Below are 23,358 nucleotides of genomic sequence, written 5' to 3'. Positions count from 1 at the left end.
TTAAATGACGTTTTTAAAAACAACGTTTTTTTTCATCACAAAAAACGACCGTCTGTACGCGGCATTAGTATTGTGGTTTAGGATGAACAGGTCAAATCTAGGGAACTGCGAAACAGGCTGAAAAGGCAATACAAATAGAACATTATACTTGCATAGAAAGCAGCTCACAAGTCTGCAGCTGAAGTCGCAAGCACTACAAAAGCTTTTCAATCTCATTTCTCATTGCCAACCACAGGGGGTCCCTCTATTCTTCTCCTCCCTTTTTCCCACCCAGCAGCTCATCGGACTGCAAAGAAAGAGAAACAAAGAAGAAAGGGGTTGGGAGAAGCAGAGGGATGCAGGGAGCAGCAATCAAACTCAGCCACAGCCAGTGTATAGCTGAGGCTCTTATTGCTGAGAGAATCACAGCTCAACTCTGCACAGCTTACACGACAGCTCAAGCAATGAGAAGGAAGAGACAAACAATCCCCTTCATCCTCATGATCCTGGCTATGTCCAGGCTTTGCTAGAAGACCCAAGGCACTGACAGATGTATTTTTTTCATCGTATTGACAGTCTGGAGCACATGGATGCTGAACAAGAGAAGAAGTTTACGGAGGCAGAATAGGACCTACTAGATGCTTGATCCTTGTATATTACTTGGTAGCTGTTGCTATTCTTCGCTTCTTATTCCTTTTTAGTCTCCAAAGACCGTACAAATAATTCAATTTTCAGAAATTAATTGGAGCTAATGCCTTAACATTTGTTCTTCTAGAGCTACTGACATGACTTGAATTGGGTTCAATATGTTTTGGAGCTGGAAGTCACAGTAGGGGTCTCTAATGATTCCCCAGCACTGATAGGTCACCAGCTGAAGCATTTAAATGGATTTACTTTGGTGAAAGGGATTTCTCCATGATCTGAATCGTGTGCTTCAGTATATATTTATTTTAATTCTGGATACAATAAAGGGATATTTGTGATTTAAACACAATAAGGAACAGAGCATATTTTTTGAAGTTTATTATAACTCCAGAATGAGGATTCACTTGCAAGAGAAAATCGTAGGGCAATTGAGATGCTGGCTTGTTTAGTATGTTATAAGGATATTTTTCATGTTCTGCTTTTCCCACATTTTCCTGGATTGGAAAATAGGATACATTTTGCATTTATGAAGTTTTTATTCTTTGCTTGAATTGTATTCACCTTTCTTCACTCCAGGATGAAGTCTGTTTTCTATAGTCGCTTCTTCATTCTTCTTCCTTGGGTACTGATTGTTGTTATTATTATTGATATTGATACTAGGAAACCATCCAACTCCAGCAGAGTACCCACCGCCCGCTACTACTCTCCATACTGGAGACGCAGGATTGGTCGCGCAGCTTTAATGCGACCCCAGCCAAGTGACACCAGTATGGGTACATGGACAACTAATCAGGAGCACCTAACCAGTCTTAATTCTCATAAGGGAAAGAATGACTCTCTTCCCGTTATATATGCCATCACCCCCACGTACAGTCGACCTGTTCAAAAAGCAGAACTAACTCGACTGGCTAACACATTCCGTCAGGTGCCTCGGTTACACTGGATAGTAGTAGAGGACTCTGCTCAGTCAACAGATTTGGTAAGGCGATTCTTGGCCAGGGCAGGTGTAAGGGCCACCCACCTGCATGTTCCCACACCACGGAGGTACAAAAAATCGGGTTCACCTCGAGCTACTGAACAGAGGAATGCAGGATTAGCTTGGCTACGACAACAATACCAACCCCAGAGGTCATCAGTCCAGTCACCTGCACAACAGGAGTACCCCGCAGGTGTTGTCTTCTTTGCAGATGATGACAACACATATAGTCTGGAGCTTTTCCAGGAGGTAATTTTATTACATTTACCACAAAGCACTAAAATGATAGTTTGCATTGTTGGAGACCTTCCAGAGCATCTGTTTTCATTCCATGCATATATATATATAAGCAGATACACACATATAAATTTCTATTTCATATTTGATTCCAAGTGCAAATGTACATGCTTTATGTTTCAGCACTAAGACTGGTAGACAGCTCCCAGCACACTTTTGCTACTGTGGATGCCTCTAGCAAACTTTCTGATGCCACAAACACCCTGCTGATTTGCTCTCCAAAGAACTCCCCACAGCTGCTTTCATGATAGTGTGTGTGGAATTTGAAAGCAAGCAGGATGGGCTTAGCAACAGCAATGAATGCATACAACTGCAGCCTCACACTACAGTAGTATGAAGAGAAGAGAAAGGAAGGGGGATGGGGGGTTGGGGAGCGTATCTTTCCCAGTTTCATTGGCTCATCTGCATGCATTTTTCTCCCTTTAACTTGGCTGGATATAGTATAGAATGCAATTAAATTGTACTTGCTTTATATACATCTTTGAGTGGGACATTTGTTGGTGTGTTCATAATCAGTTATCACCAACAAAAGACCAGTTAATGTCACAGTTCATTATTTAGCTTAAAAAGTATTAACTTACATTGTAGTTTTCTTATCTGAGCAGTGATAAGGAAATGTGTTAATAGTATTGGTATATTGCAAGTATATGCTGCAATGATTGTGATTTCTTAAATAGTGTTCTAAGTATTGACACTACCAATATGTAGCAAAACATGGTCTGCAGAGGGAGTCACAACACCAGTTTCTACATTGCAATGCTGTTGTTTTTCTGTTTGTATGACCAATAGCCAGCGAACTGTACCCCAAAGAAAAAAGTTACATAAAACAAATATATATTTGGTTTTCAGATCTAATTCTAATTTTAATCAGAACACATTTCTTAGATGTCTTTCAATTATATGATTCTGGGGCTTAATACATTTTGTACATAATTGTTGTTATATATTACATTACCTTTAAAAAAAAAACTGCAATGACCAGCAGTGTCTAAATATACCAGTCTCATGAAACAGAAGCACCTCCATGAGCCTGTGTTAGCTTCAGATTTGTTATAGAGCTGTTCGGGAGCCCCACAATCAGGGTGCTTCTCTATATTACCTTAATGAACTTGCATCTATGCCCCAACACCTTCTGAATCTCATTACTGCACAGTAGGCTGGCCCATCAAAGTGGTGGCTAAAACAGAGGTGCAGGATGGGTCTGATTTAAGCAATCACTTCATCAAGGAAGTCAATACTTCTTTACCATGGTGTCCAAAGTTTAGGAGCATCTAGAGGGCTCTAGAACACATCTGAAGCAACCAATAGGCAAGTCAAAAAGTGTCAGAGCTTACAAGTTGACTTTAAGAAAAAGTCAAATGTGTTTACACATTGTGACACGGGGCAATATATGTATAAAAAATGGTGCGCTAGTTCAGAAAGAAACTTTTCTGTATTATTGTCAGAAACCATGAATCAGACCAAGACAGAAGTACAGTTAAATCACACTTGTTTAATAATATTAATAAAAAGATAAACAGAGTAAGCTTAGTCAAAACATAGCCAGAGTTCAGGAACCGGATCGGATAGTCAGCCAACCCAAATGTCATAGAGCCAGAGAAGAACGTAGTAGAACAGCCAGCAGGATCAGGAACCAGAAGGGATGTCAGCCAAGCAAGTCTTCAACAGGAGATAGTCTCTGTGATGTTGACCAAGGCGAAGACAGAGAGCAGGTGAACTGGAAGGCTTAAGTAGGCAGGACTGATGAGCCAGATCATCAACAGGTGAGTCACTTTGGAGAGATAGGAGCTGGCAATTAGTCGACAGCTGAGTGGCCAGCTCTGAGAAGGAAGGGCTGAGCCCAGCCCTGACAATTGTTGAGAAATCAATCATAAAAGGCAAAAAGGCATAACGATATAATGTGTATAGAACATAAACTAAAACAAAACATTGTCTCATTGCAAATGTGTAAAACAACAATAAAACATAAAAAAAATATGCTCCAAGAATCAAGTCCCTGGGATCCATGAAGAAGACCAGTGACGCAACGCACTGGGTGGAGCCAGTGACGTAGTTTTCTGGTGATTCCGTTATTTCGGAAGTGAGGCGATAGTGATTTTGGATTGTTATGCAATATTTTAATTGGTTTCAATGTAAGCAGATATTGGATTATTTTAATAAAATTGGATATTTCTTGCCAATGTTGCGCTATGTCTGTTTATATTCTGAGTGATGCGTGAAATGGGAGGCAAGTAGCCAGCTAAATCCCTGCAGAGAGATCGTGGAGCGAGGTGTGGATCTAGGAAGACCAATGATTTTGGTGGAAGTGATGAGGATTTGAAGACCTCTATTATCTATTATAAAAGCGCACTTTGACCTATTGGTCACTCTCAGAGGTGAGCAGCAATTTCACCTGAAGGTGGTGGGTTCAGTTCACTGACACATGACTATAAAAGAATCTTTTCTGATATTTCTCAGCAACAGTGGCTTTATTTTGGACTGAGCACATGCACGTTCAAATTGGATTCACTATTTGATTTTTGGAGCACATTTTTTTGATTGTTGTTTTACACATTTGTAACTGGATACTGTTTTATTTTTTTTATGTTCTATGCACATTATATCGTCATGCCTTTTTGCTTTTTATGAATGATTGCTTAAGAATATAGAAAAGTTTCTTTCTGAACTAGTGCACCATTTTTACACCATATTATTGCCCTAGTGTTATGCCGCGTACACACAATCGTTTTTCATTACGAGAAAAATGCAAGTTTTTAAATTGGTCGTTAAAAACGGTCGTGTGTAGGCTCCAGAGCATTTTTCTAGACGAAAAAAATGGCCATTAAAAATTTAGAACATGCTCTATTTTTTCTCGTCGTTTTTCACGTCGTCGTTTTTCTCATCGTGAAAAACGGTCGTATGTACACTTTAAAAAAAAAACACGCATGCTCAGAAGCAAGTTATGAGATGCAAAATTAGCATGATCAGCCCAAAGGGTGGCGCTATTTGAATGAACTTCCCCTTTATAGTGCCATCGTACGTGTTGTACGTCACCGCGATTTGCTCGAGCATTTTGTATCACGATCGTGTGTATGCAAGGCAGGCTTGAGAGGAATTACGTCGAGAAAAACTTTGATTTTATTCATGACATGAAAAATGGTTGTGTGTACAAGGCTTTAGAGTTCACTAATTAATGGTTGAAGCTATACGTTTTTGGGAATTAGGGTGTTTTTTTTGTGTCAACACACTAATAACTTTTAGGGATATTGTTAATTTTTTGGTAGGTTTATCACCATATAAATACTACAGCTCTGATTAGGAATATTTGATATCACAATTTCATTTTTGCAACAGTTTCTCAGTTGTTGTATATAGCAGCGCATAAGTAACTATACACAGATTACATTGTGACATGGACCTAATTCCCTCAGAAAGGGTAAGGCTACATGAACATCATCCTAATCATCCTTTTTGCATTCCATATTAATATAGAATGAATAACAAATCAAGCAGGGGGAGTGAGACCCACTAGTAATGGATGTGACATATGTAGAGACCTCATGAGCTCTGAACTCACCAGAGTGCCTGAAACACGTTCAGTGGTTTAATTCTCCAGCATCTGAATTATGCATTTTAAATAAGATTATACTTTAAAGCAGAGTTCTGCCCGTCCCTTTAAAAATTAAAAGTTAGCTGCCGGCGGTGCTGCCGCCGCCATTGTGGGTAAGGGAACCCTTTCGGCTTCATGGCTGGGTCCCTCATGCGTGAAGCGCACTGCACTCTCTCACTGGCCAGGCAGAAGGGCAGGAGGAGGGAGGAGAAGAGGGGGGCTGAGCTGCTGACATAATTCGCCATGGCCCAGTCTCCCGAAAACGGGGACAGGGTACCCGCTCCCCCCTGAAATGGGAGTGGGGGACGAATCAGATAAACGAAAGTTCCACGTTTGGGTGGAACTCCGCTTTAAGGAATCCCTTAATGCCACACTGTTTAAACAAAAGCGTAGGCACATGAAAGTGATCTTGTTACAAGTTTTTTTTTTTTATTAAAGTATGGCTTGTGTATTGGAACATGTCCTCATTGCAGGTGGTATAATTAACAGGTATTTGAACTTCAATCTCTGGACTTGGATTAATGGTTTTTAAGAGTCAATGCCAACAGTTGATTGTGTAGCCGTCTATTAGATATTTTGGCATGGATAGCCTCCTGATTTGTTGTCCTCTCTGAACCAAGAAAAGTGTCAGCTTTAAATACAATAAACATTCCAGGTAATGTGCTAACATAGCCCAAATAACTTTAAGGAAACACAAATGACTAACTAAAATATGGGAAGCTCTTCATTAGCATTTATGCTTAAGCTGGTATTACTGGTACTTAAATATAAATTAATATAGTCCTTAGCTTCTTTTATGTCTTGGATTTCCCAGAAGTAAGACATTCCTGCCATAATATATACATTTGTTTCTGCTGAACAGGAAATGTTCGTATATGTTTTTACCCACCTTTGTGTAAAATAAATATACATAATAATACAAAAAAAATCCTGGATGAGTTGTAACTTCATATTGGCTGTAGCAGGTGTGCAGACCTAGAGACATAAGCATGGGGGCCTAACCAATATATTCCCCAGAGGACAGGAAAAAGAAGGAGGAACATTACAAGTATATCAACAGGAAAGCGATTATTTTTGCCACAAACTATATTTACCTGTTTGACAATAGGCACCTACAGAGAGAGATTGTAGGTGTAAAATACCTTCTTTTTTTGAGGAAACCAATTAATAAAGTAAACCTTTAGTTCCTGTGATATCAAGTGCAATCAAATATAAGGGCGCCAAACTGAATGTATCTATGACTTAACCTTCACTATGTGATGCAAGGCTGCTGCTCTTTATTAGTGTAAACCTTACTATAACCGTAGCAAAAATCAACAAAAAGAGGCGCTGCTCCTTTAAATTATTAGTGCGCGTACCTAAAATAACAAATGTTCTAAAATGAGCGCTACAGCTGTAAGGACAAATAATTCATGACATAAAAAGTTTGTAGCCTAAAACGTCCATGTGTATAAAGAAACACCCATATACACCGTGCTCCTTTAAAATGATGGTGCTCAATTCTTCAATATATTCTGCTCCACCGAATATGTGAGAAATATATATGGGCTCACTAAAACTTTTCGGCCAAACAAGTAACCATCAATCAGAGAATAAAGAGATCTACTTCTCAAGCAAACAGGACCAAAACATCCACTCAACTCCTTCCTCCTCACTTCCACTTTGTATAACTACAATAAGTGCTCCAGAAAGGGACCACAGGAAGATGATACATAATGTAGTATGTTTTAATATGATAAGGAATTATACCAAATAGAATAGTTTTTTATACCATTTTTTATTTGGTATAACTCTTTATCATATTAAAACATACTACATTATAGACTTCCCGCCCTTTGATGAAGTCTATGATGAAATGCGTTAGGGCATGTTCACATGGCTACAGGGTCAGTCAGTGAGTGTGTGGCTCAACCAGGGATCACCGCGAGCGTGAGACTACGTGCGTCCAAAGTGTTACACGGTTTTACATGCTGTTAATGTTTTTAACATTGTAAGTCCATAACTTGCGGGGGGTTGTGGTAACAATAAACTTACAGAGTTATGCTATGAGCCTGTTTGCTTTTATTGTCGATCACTGCTGACGAGGGGAGGCTCCTCATATACACCGGATATCTGTGTAAGCGGATCTTGGTTCTAAAGGTGTAGTGAATAGCGGTTTCAGCCGACCAGAGGAGGATTTCTAAGCACAGCTAATTTCTGCTGGATAAAAAGGTTAATTCCAAGGCGTTACTCATTTTTTGTTCTGGTGAGTGTGTGGTGAAGGTGTGGTGATGGGATCTTGAAGTGACTTTAATCATCGTTTCCTGCCCTGCATGATAGTTTTAATTAACCCTTTAGACTCACTTGGTGGAATGGAATTATTGACTTCATGATCACGTTTTTTTAATCTAGTGCTGCTAAAGCTTTCTCTATTTCGGTGGATAAAGCATATTGTATTGTCACTATGTGAAATTTTTTATTAGTTTTAGTTTTAGTAGTAGTAAGGGGAATGATATTGTACACAATCTATGTGACATAATTACTCGTGGTTTATAAATTTTAACATAATTATGTTTACTTTCTGTTTACTAAAAAGAGAACATCTATAAGTGGATTTTGGATGGTTCCTGATGAACCAGCAAAAATGTGTTCAGTAGGTGGCCATGTCAGCTGCCCTCCTACCCATAATCCTTTGATTGAAAAATCATTTTGGCAGCTGGCAGGGCCGACTGTCACAATACAATAGCCACAGAAAGAAATGTGTCCATTCTCACTGTGTATCGTGGATTTATTTTTTATTATGGCAGGCTGAACAAAATAAAATCTATGTATATGGACAGCCGTATTTTCCAACGTATAAGACGACTTTTTGCATCTAAAATAATGCCCCAAAAGTCGGGGGTCGTCTTATACGCCAGGTACCTGTGTGTCAGATGGCGGCCATCCATTATTCAAAAGCCGCGCCTCCACCTCAGACTGTTCCTTGATAGGCAGAACACTAATTTTCCAAGCATAGCCTCTGTTCAGTGTTCCGCCTATCACGGATGCCTTCTCATCCTCTGCCTCGGCCTCGGAGGAGATGACATCCATGATAGGCGGAACACTGAACAAAGGCTCTGCTGGAAAAATTAGTGTTCTGCCTATCACGGAACAGCCTGAGAAGGAGGCGCGGCTTTTGAATAATGGATGTCCGCCGTCTGTATGCTGCAAACAGTAGAAGGTAGGGAGATCGTCGAGGCAGGGAATGTAATGGTACAGCGAGGCATGTAATAATTGCACAGTGAGGCATGTAATAATGGCACAGCAAGGCATGTAATAATGGCACAGTGAGGCATGTAATAATGGTACAGTGAGGCATGTAATAATGGTACAGTGAGGCATGTAATAATTGCACAGTGAGGCATGTAATAATGGCACAGTGAGGCATGTAATAATGGCACAGTGAGGCATGTAATAATGGCACAGTGAGGCATGTATAATGGCACAGTGAGGCATGTAATAATGGCACAGTGAGGCATGTATAATAGCACAGTGAGGCATGTAATAATGGCACAGTGAGGCATGTATAATGGCACAGTGAGGCATATATAATGGCACAGTGAGGGGTCGTCTTATACGGTGAGTATATCCCAAAACCAACATTTTAGCTGGAAAATTAGGGGGTCGTCTTATACGCCCAGTCGTCTTATATGCCGGCAAATACGGTAATACTGATAAAAATCTAGATCTCTACACTCTAAAACTGAATTAGAAACTGTGTCAATATGTTTATATAAGTATATGGCAATGCAAAACTCAGTTGAAGCAGGTCAAATGCAGGTTAAAAAGAGGTCAGCTGTAGAATAATTTTGAATGATCTCAGAAGTGTCTTAACCACTTCCATACCGGGCACTTAAACACCTTCCTGTCCAAGCCAATTTTCAGCTTTCTGCGCTGTAACTGTTTAAATGACAATTGCGCAGTCATGCTACACTGTACCTAAATAAAAATGTTATCATTTTGTTCCCACAAATAGAACTTTCTTTTGGTGGTATTTGATCACCTCTGCATTTTTTATTTTTTGCTAAACAAATCAAAAAACATTTTAGATTTTTTTTTCGTTTGTTTCGGTTATAAAATGTTCTAAATATGTATGTTTTCTCCTTCACTGATGGGCGCTGATGAGGCAGCACTGACAGGCACTGATAAGGTGACACCGATGAGGTGGAACCAATTAGGTGGCACTGACAGGTGCTGACGATGGGCACTGATAGGTGGCACTGATATGCAGCACTGATGGGCATTGATAGGCCCACTGATGGGCACTCATGGGTGGCACTGGTGGGCACTGATAGGCAACACTGATGTGCACTGAAAGTCTGCACTGATTGGTACTTATGGGTGGCACTGATAGGCGGCACTGATGGGCACTGATACGTGGTACTGATGGGCACTGATATGCAGCACTGGTAGATGGCACTGGTAGGCATTCCTGGTGGCACTGTCAGTGGTAGGCATTGTGGGTGGGCACTGATTGGCAGCTGCCTGGACATTGATTGGCAGCTGCCTGGACATTGATTGGCAGCCGCCTGGGCACAGATTGGCATTCCCTGGTGGTCTAGGGGGGCATACATGGTGGTCCAGTGGGGTAGCCATCCTGGTGGTCCTGGGCGGCTTCCCTGGTGGTCCTGGGTGGGATCCGAGGGGGGCTACACTGATTGGCCCTCCTCTACTCGCGTCTGTCAGACGTGAGTGAGGAAAAGCCGATCAACGGCTATTCCTGGTTACATCGTGATCATCCGTGATTGTCTCCAATCGCCGTGATGCGCGCCCCCCGGTGCGATGCGATGCCCACATCATAAGATGTATCGCAACCACTTTGCCGCCGTCATTTGGCTATATGGCGGGCAGCAAGTGGTTAAACTGATGTCAATAAGTTGCCATTGACACAGGCAAAGTGACATTCACATTAGTAAAGTGACATTTTATTTTTTTCATTTTTGGTTTGTTTTTATTTTTTTTGTACTAAAGAGGTACTTAGTTTTTCTTTCGTAGTTAAGTGCTAAACATTCTGGCCCAGATTCAGAAAGGAGATACAACGGCGTATCTCCGGATACGCCGTCGTAACTCTGAGTGTGCGGCGTCGTATCTATGCGACTGATTCATAGACTCAGTTACGCATAGATTTCCCCCAAGATCCGACCGGCGTAAGTGTCTTACACCATCGTATCTTAGGCTGTATATTTACGCTGGCCGCTAGGTGGCGCTTCCGTATATTTACGTGAGGAATATGCAAATGAGCTAGATACGCCGATTCAGAAAGGTACGTCCGGCCGGCGCATTTTTTTATGTCGTTTACGTTAGGCTTTTTCCGGCGTAAAGTTACCCCTGCTATATGAGGCGTAGCTAATGTTAAGTATGGACGTCGTTCCCGCGTCGAGTTTTTAAAATTTTATGTCGTTTGCGTAAGTCGTTCGAATAAGGCTGTACGTAAGTTACGTTCACGTCTAAAGCATTGACGATTTGTGGCGTAATTTCGAGCATGCACACTGGGATTTTTTCACGAACGGCGCATGCGCCATTCGTAAAAAACGTCAAATACGGGAGGTCACAGTTAATATACATAAAACATGCCCACATCATCCACATTTGAATTAGGCGGGCTTACGCCGACACACATATGTTACGCCGCCGTAACTAAGGGCACAAGTTTTTTCTGAATACGGAACTTGCGCCCAAATTTACGGTGGCGTACCGTATCTGCGATACGTTACGCCCGCCCATAGATAGACAATTCTATCTGAATCCGGGCCACTGTATTTTTAAGTGGGTATAATTTGAGTCCTGAATGTAGTGTTTATTTTTGATAAGAATTTCAGATTTTTATATATTTATGTCTCTGTGTTATTGTGTTAAAGAGATTTCCAGATTACCTCTTGGAGGCAGGTTAGCCACTACAACAATGCTGCTCAACAACCATTGAAATACCAGCCACACAGGAAGATGGTTGTGGGTTATCTAACTCTCAGATTTGCATTCATTTTAAGAAATTCCATTTAATTATTTCACAAAATAGAACTGCTGTACCACTTCATAACAGGCAACTCCATTGCAAAAAAATACAGTACATTAGTCCAGAAAAAAGGAAGGCCTTGTGTTAATAATCCATACCTCCATGCCTTTTTGTATGCCAATTTGCCACTCTTAGATCCCAAGCCCATCTAGGGTGGTTGTGTTTTTCTGTACACTTCTGTTGGTCCCACCTACAAAGCAAGCCAAAGCTGCTACACAATGATGGTACCTTAAAGTACTATGATTGGGACTTAAAACCAGAAACTTGTTAAAATGGGGGTATATGGGTGAGTGGCTGTTACACATTCAATTTAGTGTACACTCTTCTTAACTGGGTTTAATGGAGCTATCCTTATAGCAAACCTGTACTTCATCCATTCAGGCATAATTTTGGTAGCAATATCTATCTTTATATTAATATTCACACCTATACATTTAGCCTACCCTCTACTTGTTACATAACCTTGCTCTGCCTCTTTATCCTATAATAAGAGCTGCTCGGAAAATCATATTATAGACCATACTTTTTCAGCTCCATCACAGGTACATTATAGACCATTAACATGTTTACACATTTTCCATACATCACAACTTCATATTTCTAGAACGTTCTATAATATGCGCTCCTATAAATAAAGCAAACTTTTTAATTCAAATGGATCATTTCAAGCATGACATATCTTGTAATGGAAAGGATTGATCTTTCTCTTGAAACTCTTACAGCTCTGGTGAAAGGGACCTAAAATATAGCACCCATAAATAATGCTATGGATCTCCCTCTGTGGCTCTTAAAACGATTGTTCTTGACAGATTGTGTTGATAAGGAATTAAAAGGCACATCCTCTATTTGTGTGCTGCTTTCTTGTCAATATCACAAAGCCTATAAAGTTTACAGTTCACTAAATTCTGATGGTAAATAGCGTTATGCTCTATTGAGTTACCTGCAGTGTTTTCGAAATGGAGAAAAATAAAGTAATATTACAGAAAAATAAATAAACTGCATTTTGAGAGTGATAGATGCCAGTAAGCACCAGTTTACAGAAGAAGTAGGGACAGGCACCTCTAAGTGCCGTATCTCACAAATAATTTATTGCAAAAACAATACATTAACCACTAAAATGGTGTAGTAAGGGGTAAGGGATATATGGGAGCTATTAAGGTGCTGGTGTGATGGTATGTGGTGCCCGAACTCTCGGTGGACCATCCAGTGAAGCTAAAGAGTGGCTGGACACTCAGGGCCAGAGTAGATAGAAGGCCAATGGCTGTGAATGAATGAATGAAAAACTTATATAGCGCGGTGTTTTGGACCCGAGCCAAGTGCACGGAGTGTCTGATATCTGCTTCCTGAGCCAAATTAGATAAGAAGCGTTTGTACAAACTAACGAACTAAAGTAAATAATCTACACTCAGACTTGTGTCTCAGGGTGAAGACCGTTACTTCTGCTTTTTTATTGCAAGCCGTGTGTTTTTATATGGATTACAAGTACATTCAAGAGCGCATGACCGAACACACGATCATGCTCATTAATATTCATTAATATTCAACATTCTCATTAATATGTAATATTATTCTTGTGACGTCCTGGCGTCTGGCATCTGTCTGGTTCTGTGGTTCTTAGGGACTTTCAGCTGTCCTAAAATAGTTGTTTTTTGCAGACTGAGTTCCTGTTCTGATAAACCATGTGATGCATCTCTGAAATACAACATTATATTAGCAAAGGGGTAAATTATGCATTACGATTATATGTGATTATTCCTATAGCAATCAATAACCTATTTGCATACGTTATATATATATATATGATCATATGTGATATAAAGCATGTGTTTGTGCATTGAAATAGGCATTTCATTATCTTAGTTTGACTATTTTTATCACATCCACTACAGCACCCCCCTTGAAATGTCTATTTTAATCTATTTTAATCTGTCCCTGTTTTAATCTAAGTTTCCCCACCCCAAGGCGCGCGGAGTCTAAGGTCCAGCAGGTTTTCCCCAGAGCCTCTAGTGGTGAGGATGGCTTTCGCTGCAGCTGGACCCAGGTCGCGGCCTCAAGGCTCCTACCCTATTTGTCCCTGTCATCCTGCCTATTCATGATGTGAGACTGGGAATGTCTGTAGTGGAATGTGCGGTTCTTCGTACTCATCTTCCTCGAGCCCTATGTCTTGGTTCACGAACGTAGGGATTCCTTGTTCTACTGCTTTCTCTATACATTTCTTTAAACAAGGGAGTATGCAACAAATTATCAGAGCGAGGAGAAATAGAAAGATTAGTATGGTTACTCCTATTTGGGTTAAAATTCTCTGCCACCCGTTCATCCAACTGAAGTATTGGTCCCATGGATCTGTGATGCCTGAATTTTTCTTTAGTTCAACTGACAGATTCTTCAACTTTTTAAGGGCTACAGTGACTTGGCCATTCGGGCCGGTGTTGTCTGGAATATAGGTACAGCAAGTGGTGCTGGTCATCTTGTCTATCACAGTACAAACCCCTCCTTTCTCTGCAAATATCATATCCAGAGCCATCCGGTTCTGGAAAGTCATTTGAGAGTCAGCCTCCAACTGTTCGGCTATTCCCTGGAATGCGTCTCTCGTGTAATTGACAAACCTTTGCTGATTGTAATATATATAATTTATCCAGTCTACATTTTTGCTAACAGTTATTATGGGGATTAGGGCCTCTAAACCTGCTTTTACCTGGTCTCGGGCCTTGAATTCATCAGGGACCCCCCTCGGAACTCCAATGGCATCTAAATACACATGAGGGTCAAAACTTCCCGGAAGGGCTTCCCTTTTTGTCCTCTTACCCTGTGTGTTGTGAGTACCTTCCGTTAGGGTTAGGATGTGCAGAGGCATGATGGCCTTTGCAAGGGCACATTCTCCCCTCCATTGTCCTTCCAATCTGGACCTCACTTGCATGTCTCCACATATCCAATACACATCCCCCAAGGATTGACTTTGATTCTGTATTAAGTTGGCCGGGACATGACTGTAAGAAGCACAGTAACCTTTGGAGAAGTTACCTAGGTTTTTACCCCTCCCTTCATGGTGAGCATAACAAGTGTAGTTTCCAGGGTATAAGGTGATAGCTATCTTAGGTATTGAAGCACTGGTGTCTATGGGATATTCCTTTTTCCATTTTTCACATGTTAATTGGTTGGTGGAAATGTTAGCGTAGAGGCTTAGGAAGCACTCTTCCTCTTTTTTAGGTATAACTAATGGGACTGTACCCAAATGTGGCCTTGCACTACCACAGACATAGCAGTTGGTTTTATTATGTCTGCTGGCGCTATATCTCATCCATTCTAGCCAGAGATTGATTTCTGAAAGGCCGGTCTCAACCTCCATTGTATCCTTGAAGGTAGGATCTGCTATTGCAACCATGTCCTCCAGGGTCTGTACATGGGGCTTTAAGGGGTTTGGTGGGGGCGGCAGGTTCTTGATTGGCTGCCATTCATTGTTGTTGTACATATCTTCTAGACGGAAAGACCCTCTATGACCCCAGTGACCACCTCCGAACCACCACCCCAACACATACTCTCCCTTATCGGATGGGCTCGGATTCCGTATGTTTAGGACAAGTGTCATACTGGGCCCTGGCTTGGTGAGGGTAAGACGGGTTAGCAAGGGCTCCCCCTGGCTGTCTTTACTGTCATAGGCTGGCAGAGGGTTATATCCCCAGGGTGTCCCTGTGTTCCAAGCTGCTGCTCCCCAACTGTCACAATTTTTTCCCCATGACCCTTTAGTGACACATATATATCCCTCTCCGTCACCTTTTTCATACCGTTCTGACCTGCTGTCATGCTCAGGACATGGGAGTATCTTACACGGGTGGAAGTCAAACGTGGCTATATGGGTATCAGATGAATTATACCAAAAAATGACCTTCCCATCTTTCTTAGTAATGGCTGCATGCTGTGCCCCAGTCAACCCACACAGACAAAGGATATATATGATCATGATTTATCTTTATCCGTTTCCTTGGGTATGGTGACCTTCTTGCAGTGGGAGGCGTGTATCCAGGTATTCTTCCCTGCAACTTTCACAGATGTAGCTGTTATTAGGAGGACCTGGAAGGGACCGTCATATCTTGGTTCAAGAGGGTGTTTTCGCACAAATTTCTTCACCAGAACCCAATCACCGGGGACCAGCTTGTGTGTTCCTGTATCTAACTCAGGATCTGGAATGGAAGAGAAAACCTTTGCATGGATTCGGGTTAATTCACGAGATAAAGCAGTCACATAATCAGTTAATACATCGGATTGTAACTGTAACTGTTGTGGATAATAACACCCTAATCTCGGGGCTGAACCAAACAGTATTTCATAAGGTGATAAACCATGGCTCTCTTTAGGAGTGTATCTCACACTGAACAGGGCGATGGGTAGACTATCTGGCCAGCTCATCCCTGTCTCCTGAGACATTTTCAACATTCGGGATTTTATTGTGCCATTCAATCTTTCTACCTTCCCACTGCTCTGAGGGTGATACGGGGTGTGGAAAGCAAGTGTGACCCCTAGGGCTGTCCATATTTCTTTGGTTAACGAGGCCGTGAAAGCCGGCCCCTGATCACTCTCTATGACCTCTGGGACACCATATCTGCACACTATTTCCGTTAGAAGCTTCTTGGCTGTGGTCTTCGCTGTCATGTTGGTCACAGGGAACGCTTCGGGCCAGGAACTGAACATATCAACGATTACTAGAGCGTATTCATACCGGCCACTCTTCGGCATCTGAATATGATCAATCTGTATTCGTTGAAAGGGATATTGAGCTTTAGCTAGATGTTTCATGGGTGTCTTTTCCGTTCTGCCTGGGTTGCACTTGGCACAAATGACGCATGACTTACAGAAGTTGTTGGTAAGTGGGGTAATTCCTGGGGCCAGGTAGTATTTATTGATCAAAGCATTCATCAAGGTCTTCGACAGGTGAGAAGCACCATGAGCCCACTGCACCACAGCTGGGAACATGGACCGTGGTAAACATGGTCTCTTATTCACTTCCATGAGTCCATCCTTCAATATGGCTCCCTTCTTCGTCCATGTTCCTTTTTCCTCTTCACTTGCTGCCTCTTGCATTTCCTTCAAGCGTGCCCAATCCACAGGAGGGTTCTGCAAGATCATGGTGGCTTGTACTGTCTCTTGTGTTGGAATGTTTTGGACGTCCACTCTGCGTACAACTTCTCGCACACCTTTCGCGGCATGTTTTGCTGCAGTGTCCGCCAAGTGATTACCTTGTGCTTCTTGAGTGTTCAGTCTGCCATGTGCCTTTACCTTGAGAACTGCCACTTGGGTAGGAAGTAGCAGAGCATCAATCAGGTCCCTGACTGCTGCGCTGTGTTTTATAGGTGTACCCACTGCTGTCAGAAAACTCCTATTCTTCCACAGGACACCATAGTCACAGGCCACTCCAAGAGCGTATCTTGAGTCCGTATAAATGTTAGCCTTCTTCCCTTCCGCCAGCTTGCATGCCATGATTAGGGCCTGAAGTTCTGCTTCTTGTGCGGACTTAGAGGGGGGCAATGCAGAGGCATGGAGGATTGTGTCTCTGGTAGTGACAGCATATCCGGTGTGGTACCTCCCTTCATGATCTGCATATCTTGATCCATCAACATAGATAGTCAGGTCAGGGTCGTCCAGAGGCACTCTGCTAACTGTTGGCAGGTGTGTAGTTTCCATCTTCATGATTTCAAGACAGTCGTGAGAGATATCGTAAGGGTCGTATCCCCCCTCGAAAAGCGGGAGCAGAGTGGACGGGTTGAGGGTGTTACATCTGAGGAGGGATATATTGTTCGGGAGGAGCAAAGTGCATTGTAGTCTGAGATGTCTTGCTGCTGACATATGTTTTGGTTGTACTTGGTTTAGCACGGCTGATATGTCATGCGGAGCTAGAAGGATGAGGAAGTGGCCCAACACGAGATCTGCAGTTTTGTCCAGAAGGGCTTGGGCTGCGAAAACAGCTCTGAGGCAGGAGGGTGCCCCCCTAGCTACTGGATCCAATCGACAGGAATAGTACCCGATAGGTCTAAGTCTGTTGTCACAAGATTGGGCCAGTACTCCTGTGGCGTGTCCTTCTCTCTCTGAGACAAATAGCTTGAAGCTCTTTTCATAGTCTGGTATGCCAAGGGCAGGGGCCGACGACAGGATCTGTTTCAGAATTTCAAAGTTTGTAAGGGCCTCTGGTGGCAGAGTGAAAGGATCAGTCTTTAGAGCATCATAGAGTGGTTGCATTAGCAGAGATGCTTCTGGAATCCATGAACGACAATAAGATATTAGGCCCAGAAAAGCATGGAGAGACTTGTGGCCAACTGGCACCGGAATTGCTTTGATCACAGCTATTCGTTCTTGAGTAAGATGTCTTACGCCTTGTGAGATACAATGTCCAAGGAAGACCACTGTTTGCTTGCACCACTGGATCTTCTGTTTTGATGCTTTACAGCCTTGTTCAGCCAAGTAACAAAGAAGGTCTTCAGAGTGGGTGGCAGCCTCATCTTGGGTATCTGCGCAAAGCAAGAGGTCATCCACATATTCGAGAAGCACAACGTCTGGGTGGAGTTTGATCCACGTGTCCAGAATGAATTTCATTGCCTTGGAGAATTGGGACGGGGAGTTCTGGGCACCTTGCGGCATTACAGTCCAGGTGTAGCTTTTCCTTTCGTGGATGAAACTGAATAAGAATTGACAACGCGGGTCTAGGGGGACACTGAAGTAGGCGTTCGCTAGGTCCACCACAGTAAAGTACTTGGCCGTGGGTGGTATTCCTGCCAGCAAGGTGTGTGGGTTGGGTACGATGGGTGTCTCCAGTATGGTGGCTTCATTCACTGCTCGCAGGTCCTGCACCATGCGATATTTCACAGGTTCTCCTTTTGGGGTTTTCTTCTTGACTGGGAAGAGTGGGGTGTTGCAGGGGCTTGTGCAGGGTATAAGAGCCCCATTCTGGAGGAGGGCCTCTATCTGGCGAGTGATTGCTGCTGACACGGAGGGCTTGAGGGGGTATTGGGGTTTTCTGGGGAAAGGGGCACCAGGCTTCATTCTGACCATGACAGGCGGGACTTTTAGATGACCGATGTCTTCTGGGCCTGTAGACCACAGGCAGGAAGGTATTCGGGTTAAAACCTCTTCCGGAATTCCAGTCTTGTCTTCTACGTTTAGGGACAGCAAGAGCGGAATGGAGCATAATGCTGACGTGTCTTCATCAGTCAGTGGTGAGGTTACTCGGATACCACCATCAGGTTGGAAGGAGATTGAGGCCTGGAGTCTGGATAAGACGTCAGCCCCTAGTAAGTTCAAGGGACAGGTGTCGGAAACCACAAATCTTGTTAGCAGGTCAGGGATGTTGCCAACTTGTAGGGGGCGGGTTAGAGGACTTTTTCGGGGTGTTCCATCCACTCCAACGCACGTGATGTCATTGTCAGATAGGAAGGAGATATCGGGTAATTCTTTCGTTCGAATAACAGACCGGGCAGCACCTGTGTCGCAAATGAACTGTGTGGGCCGGCCCTCGATGCTGAGTGTTATCTTGGCTAGAGGTCCCCCTGAATCTTTGTGTGTTGCGATCATGGTTGGAGTGTATGACACAGGCTTGCCGAATTCCTATGGATCCATATGGCCAAACAGAGGAGGAGGAGGCCAATCATTGGGTGCTGAGTTGGGATTCCCCTGGACGTTTTGTCCTTGGTGTTGAGCATCTCCTCTTCTTTGGTCCCCTTGATCGGGCTGTCTTCGATCGGATCTCCACGGGCTTCGGCATTGTCTCCGAAAATGTCCGGGCTTTCCACAGTTGTAACAGCAGGCTCGCGGGTTTCGTGTTTGTGGTGGCGGGTATGGTGTGTCAGAAGTCAACATGAGAGGGACTGCCTTCCTATTACCCTGTGAGGACTCTATGCCCTTTGCTACCAGTAGTAGAGTGTCCAGAGGTAACACTCTGTACTCTGGCCGAGATAGTAGCAGGCCTTTCCGGATTGTGTCCCTGAGGCCTGTTACAAATGCAGAGGATAGCATCTGCGTATGTGCCTTGTTTTGTGTGCTGAATCCCAAATCGGTGAACACCTGTAACATCCTAGTATGGAATTTCTCAACTGATTCAGCCTTATCTTGTGTAATGTCTTGGATGTTTGTTGCTTGGTCTGCCAGGCGGTCACGTGCCCACTGTTGTAACTGCGTCACAAACTCACATCCCGAACCATATGTATTGTCAGGGATGCCACTGTCCACCTTGAAACACCTTAGCATTACTGGCCAGTAAGCATCCCCTGCTTTGATTTCACAGAGACTTACCAGGTCCCGCCAGGCACAGGAGTATGCCTTCTGGATCTGGGCAACTCTTCTGTAAAATGGCATGGGCTGTTTTTCAGGATCTGGTAGACTGGTTACAAGGGATGATGCTTGTTGAGGGCTAAAGGTCACATACATCAGGGGTGCGCCTAGTGGTGCAGGTGGCATTTCCCCCCTTGGTATGTGAGGTTGTGACCCACTGGGTGGAAGTCTCCAGTAATTTCCCTGTTGTGGTGGTTGGAGAGGTAGTCCCCTGTTTTGTGGGGGGGGGCCATACTGTATGGTGTCATGTGAATCACCTGTGGGTCCTCCTGAGACATTCGCCGTGTCCTCAGAGAACGGTTGTGAATGAGGAGGGGAATACAATGGGAGTGAGAACCTAGCACCAACCCTGGTTGTTTGCGCTGCTCCCCACAGGCCTGCGGATGTAGGCCGTGCTGCTGTGGAAGTGGGATGGAGATGTGAGGATGTCACTCGGTCAGATTCCATACAGAATTCATGCAGCGCCCTGTGAGGTGACTGAAGGGGGGGGATGTACTGGTTCATGGCCCTGGTATGGAAGTGTAGTTGTCTTGGTGTTCACATCCGACAGGCCTCCAGACACTATAATCTGAGCTGGGCCCTGGTCTTCATGACTGGCTGAACTGGGAGTGGTACCAGTTGGAGCGACGCCCCCCTTGGTCACTGACACTTCTTGGTGCTCAGGTGAGTGGCAGTGACTATCAATGCTTTCCTCTGCCTCATCCTCATCATCTTCTAACATCATTAATGGGTTAATACCTTCCTTGTAATATGCTCCGGTCTGATCTAACACTGGGCATATAGGTATGGGTGTACCAATATGGCCGTCACAGGAAGCAGTCATGGGGAGTCTTCCTGTGTCACCAGTGTTGGGTGTTGCAAGATGGCCACTGCCCTTGGGAGGTGCCATGGGTGCTGAAGGAGGTGGTACCTTGGGACGGTGCCTGGTGGGAGGATCAAGTGAGGGGGCGGTTGCTGAGGGGCAGGGTTTCCTGTCCTGTGCTCGGACGCCATTATAGGGTGGTGGCCGTCCAGACTCAAATGTACATTCTGGTTTATGATACACATATACAATATATCCATGTTGGTTTGTCTCTTGCTCTGACCACCCCTCTACTTGGACAGCTTGCGATACTCTGTACCAGGCTTCAGCTGTAGCTAATAAGCCATGATCAGACAATAGACCTTTTTTCCGTTTTAACAACACCCTCCATTCTTCTGCCTGCAACCTCCCACCCATGTGCATGTTGATGTCACATACTTTTGCAAGTTCATTTATCCTCTTAACTGCTGTTTTTCCCTCCCTCTCTAAAACCAAGCTGTAAGCTAAGCTGCCTTCCCTCGGCTTTTCTAACTTCTGTCCCATTGCTATTTAATGGAGGGATACACGTTCAGATCTCTGGATTTTGTATTACAAGGCTGTCTAGGACACAAGTTTGAAGTTTTGGCTGCGTGCTCTTTTGAGATCTTTCTGCGCTGTCACTTCCTCTTTTTTAAAAGTACACTTTCTCCTTTTTTTTTTTAAATCGAAAGTGTCAGCCTGCTACAGACAGACGAGCTTAAACAATACAGCAGTTAAATACAGTGCGTTCCTTTAAATGTCATTTACGTCTCCCAGAGGCAAACCCAAACTTCTGACTCTGTCCTTTTCACCCTCCTCACACTTTTCTGGCTGTTCTGGCTGGAGTGGGCACCTAATAGGTAAGTATCCCCTCTCTCTAGCTTCACCTTCTATTGCTGGTAATGATGCACCGACTACAATTCTGACTGGGTAGTGCACGTTTAATCTGAACACCAACACATCTGGAAAATCTACCAACAAAGGTTTCAGGCCAAGAATTTCTTCCCTGTATCCTGGGGTTATCACTTTCACCAACCCCCAACCCTCTGAATGAATTCCTAACAGTAGCCCACAGACACATTCAGGACATGACATCCCTGGCTCATGTGATTAAAAGATGAGACCTCAGAACAACGTCACAGGATTTTCCCTGCACACCTTTGTGCACACCTGTGCAGTAGTACCTGATACCCTGAGCTGTGCGCACCTTCTCAGGTATACCTTACAACAACCCTGAGAGAAGTTTGACCACGTTATCACAGCCAGTTATCGCATCTGTGACTCTATTTCTTTCTGCCTGTCTCATCCAAACATCAGAGGCCAGCACATATAACAAAACACCAAGATATGTGACAACCGCAGTGAAATATAGGATTATTAGTCCTCACGGGATCCCCACGCAACTATGCGTTCTCCTGACGCCCCCTCCTGGTCATCCGTGCTTCACAGCACAATTATTTATTCCCCCAGGAGGAGTTTGACCACGTCAATTCTCATCCGTGATTATATAATTAATCCCCTTATTCCCAACAGCCGTCCCAAGCTTGACAGAACAAAACAAAAACAACAGGAAACAAAATACAGGCTGCAGATACCAATGCAGGTTCTTATAAATGACCCTCGGGCAAGCTATATTATCTGCCTGCTTTGCTGATCGAGGGCAAGCCGACACGGGAACAGGAACTAACCAACCACGGGCGGGATGAACAGTAGACAAAATTAAAAGTGTCTTACCGTTCTCAGAGGTGATCAGTCTCTGCACCCGTCCGCATTGGTCTCCGTCCCAGTCCCCTCTCGATCGGCTTGGCCCGAATCAGGAAGCCCGAAGCCCCACGTTGGGCGCCAATTGTTTTGGACCCGAGCCAAGTGCACGGAGTGTCTGATATCTGCTTCCTGAGCCAAATTAGATAAGAAGCGTTTGTACAAACTAACGAACTAAAGTAAATAATCTACACTCAGACTTGTGTCTCAGGGTGAAGACCGTTACTTCTGCTTTTTTATTGCAAGCCGTGTGTTTTTATATGGATTACAAGTACATTCAAGAGCGCATGACCGAACACACGATCATGCTCATTAATATTCATTAATATTCAACATTCTCATTAATATGTAATATTATTCTTGTGACGTCCTGGCGTCTGGCATCTGTCTGGTTCTGTGGTTCTTAGGGACTTTCAGCTGTCCTAAAATAGTTGTTTTTTGCAGACTGAGTTCCTGTTCTGATAAACCATGTGATGCATCTCTGAAATACAACATTATATTAGCAAAGGGGTAAATTATGCATTACGATTATATGTGATTATTCCTATAGCAATCAATAACCTATTTGCATACGTTATATATATATATATGATCATATGTGATATAAAGCATGTGTTTGTGCATTGAAATAGGCATTTCATTATCTTAGTTTGACTATTTTTATCACATCCACTACAGCGGCACAAGCGAACTAAATCGCCTGCTGTGTCAGGCATTGAAGTACAGCTTAATTTCCTGTGGAGGACATCTTCTGGCTGGTGTTGCATGGCACGTTGTGCTTCAAGGCCTGACACAGCCATCAGCCTCCTTCCTACTCTGTCACTGAGTGTCCAGCCATTCTTCAGCTTCACTAGATGGTCCACTAATAGCGCGAGCACCACATACCATCACACCAGCACTGTGGAAGCTCCATATATCCCTGATATGCCATTTTCTACACTACACCA

General features: G+C 43.5%; 1 protein-coding gene and 1 long non-coding RNA gene across 2 annotated transcripts in view; one reads left to right on the top strand and one right to left on the bottom strand.

Moving 5' to 3' along the window:
* The first annotated feature begins 249 nt into the window (after positions 1–249).
* The window catches only part of B3GAT2 (beta-1,3-glucuronyltransferase 2), a 204,845-nt gene continuing 181,736 nt past the window's right edge, over positions 250–23,358 (top strand). The window contains 1 exon segment of the mRNA XM_040349921.1: positions 250–1,849. Within this exon segment, the coding sequence (XP_040205855.1) occupies positions 1,202–1,849 (648 nt within the window). The 5' untranslated portion in view covers positions 250–1,201.
* LOC120937022 lies at positions 12,934–23,019 on the bottom strand. Its single transcript, XR_005748662.1, has 2 exons — positions 22,385–23,019; positions 12,934–13,209 (listed from the first exon to the last, which is right to left on the bottom strand). It is a non-coding gene; the product is annotated as an uncharacterized LOC120937022 (long non-coding RNA).

This window comes from Rana temporaria, chromosome 4, assembly GCF_905171775.1.
Source record: "Rana temporaria chromosome 4, aRanTem1.1, whole genome shotgun sequence".
Classification (NCBI taxonomy): Eukaryota; Metazoa; Chordata; class Amphibia; order Anura; family Ranidae; genus Rana; species Rana temporaria.
The sequence above is the reverse complement of the archived record's forward strand: the minus strand, read 5'-3'. Positions and strand labels throughout refer to the sequence as shown.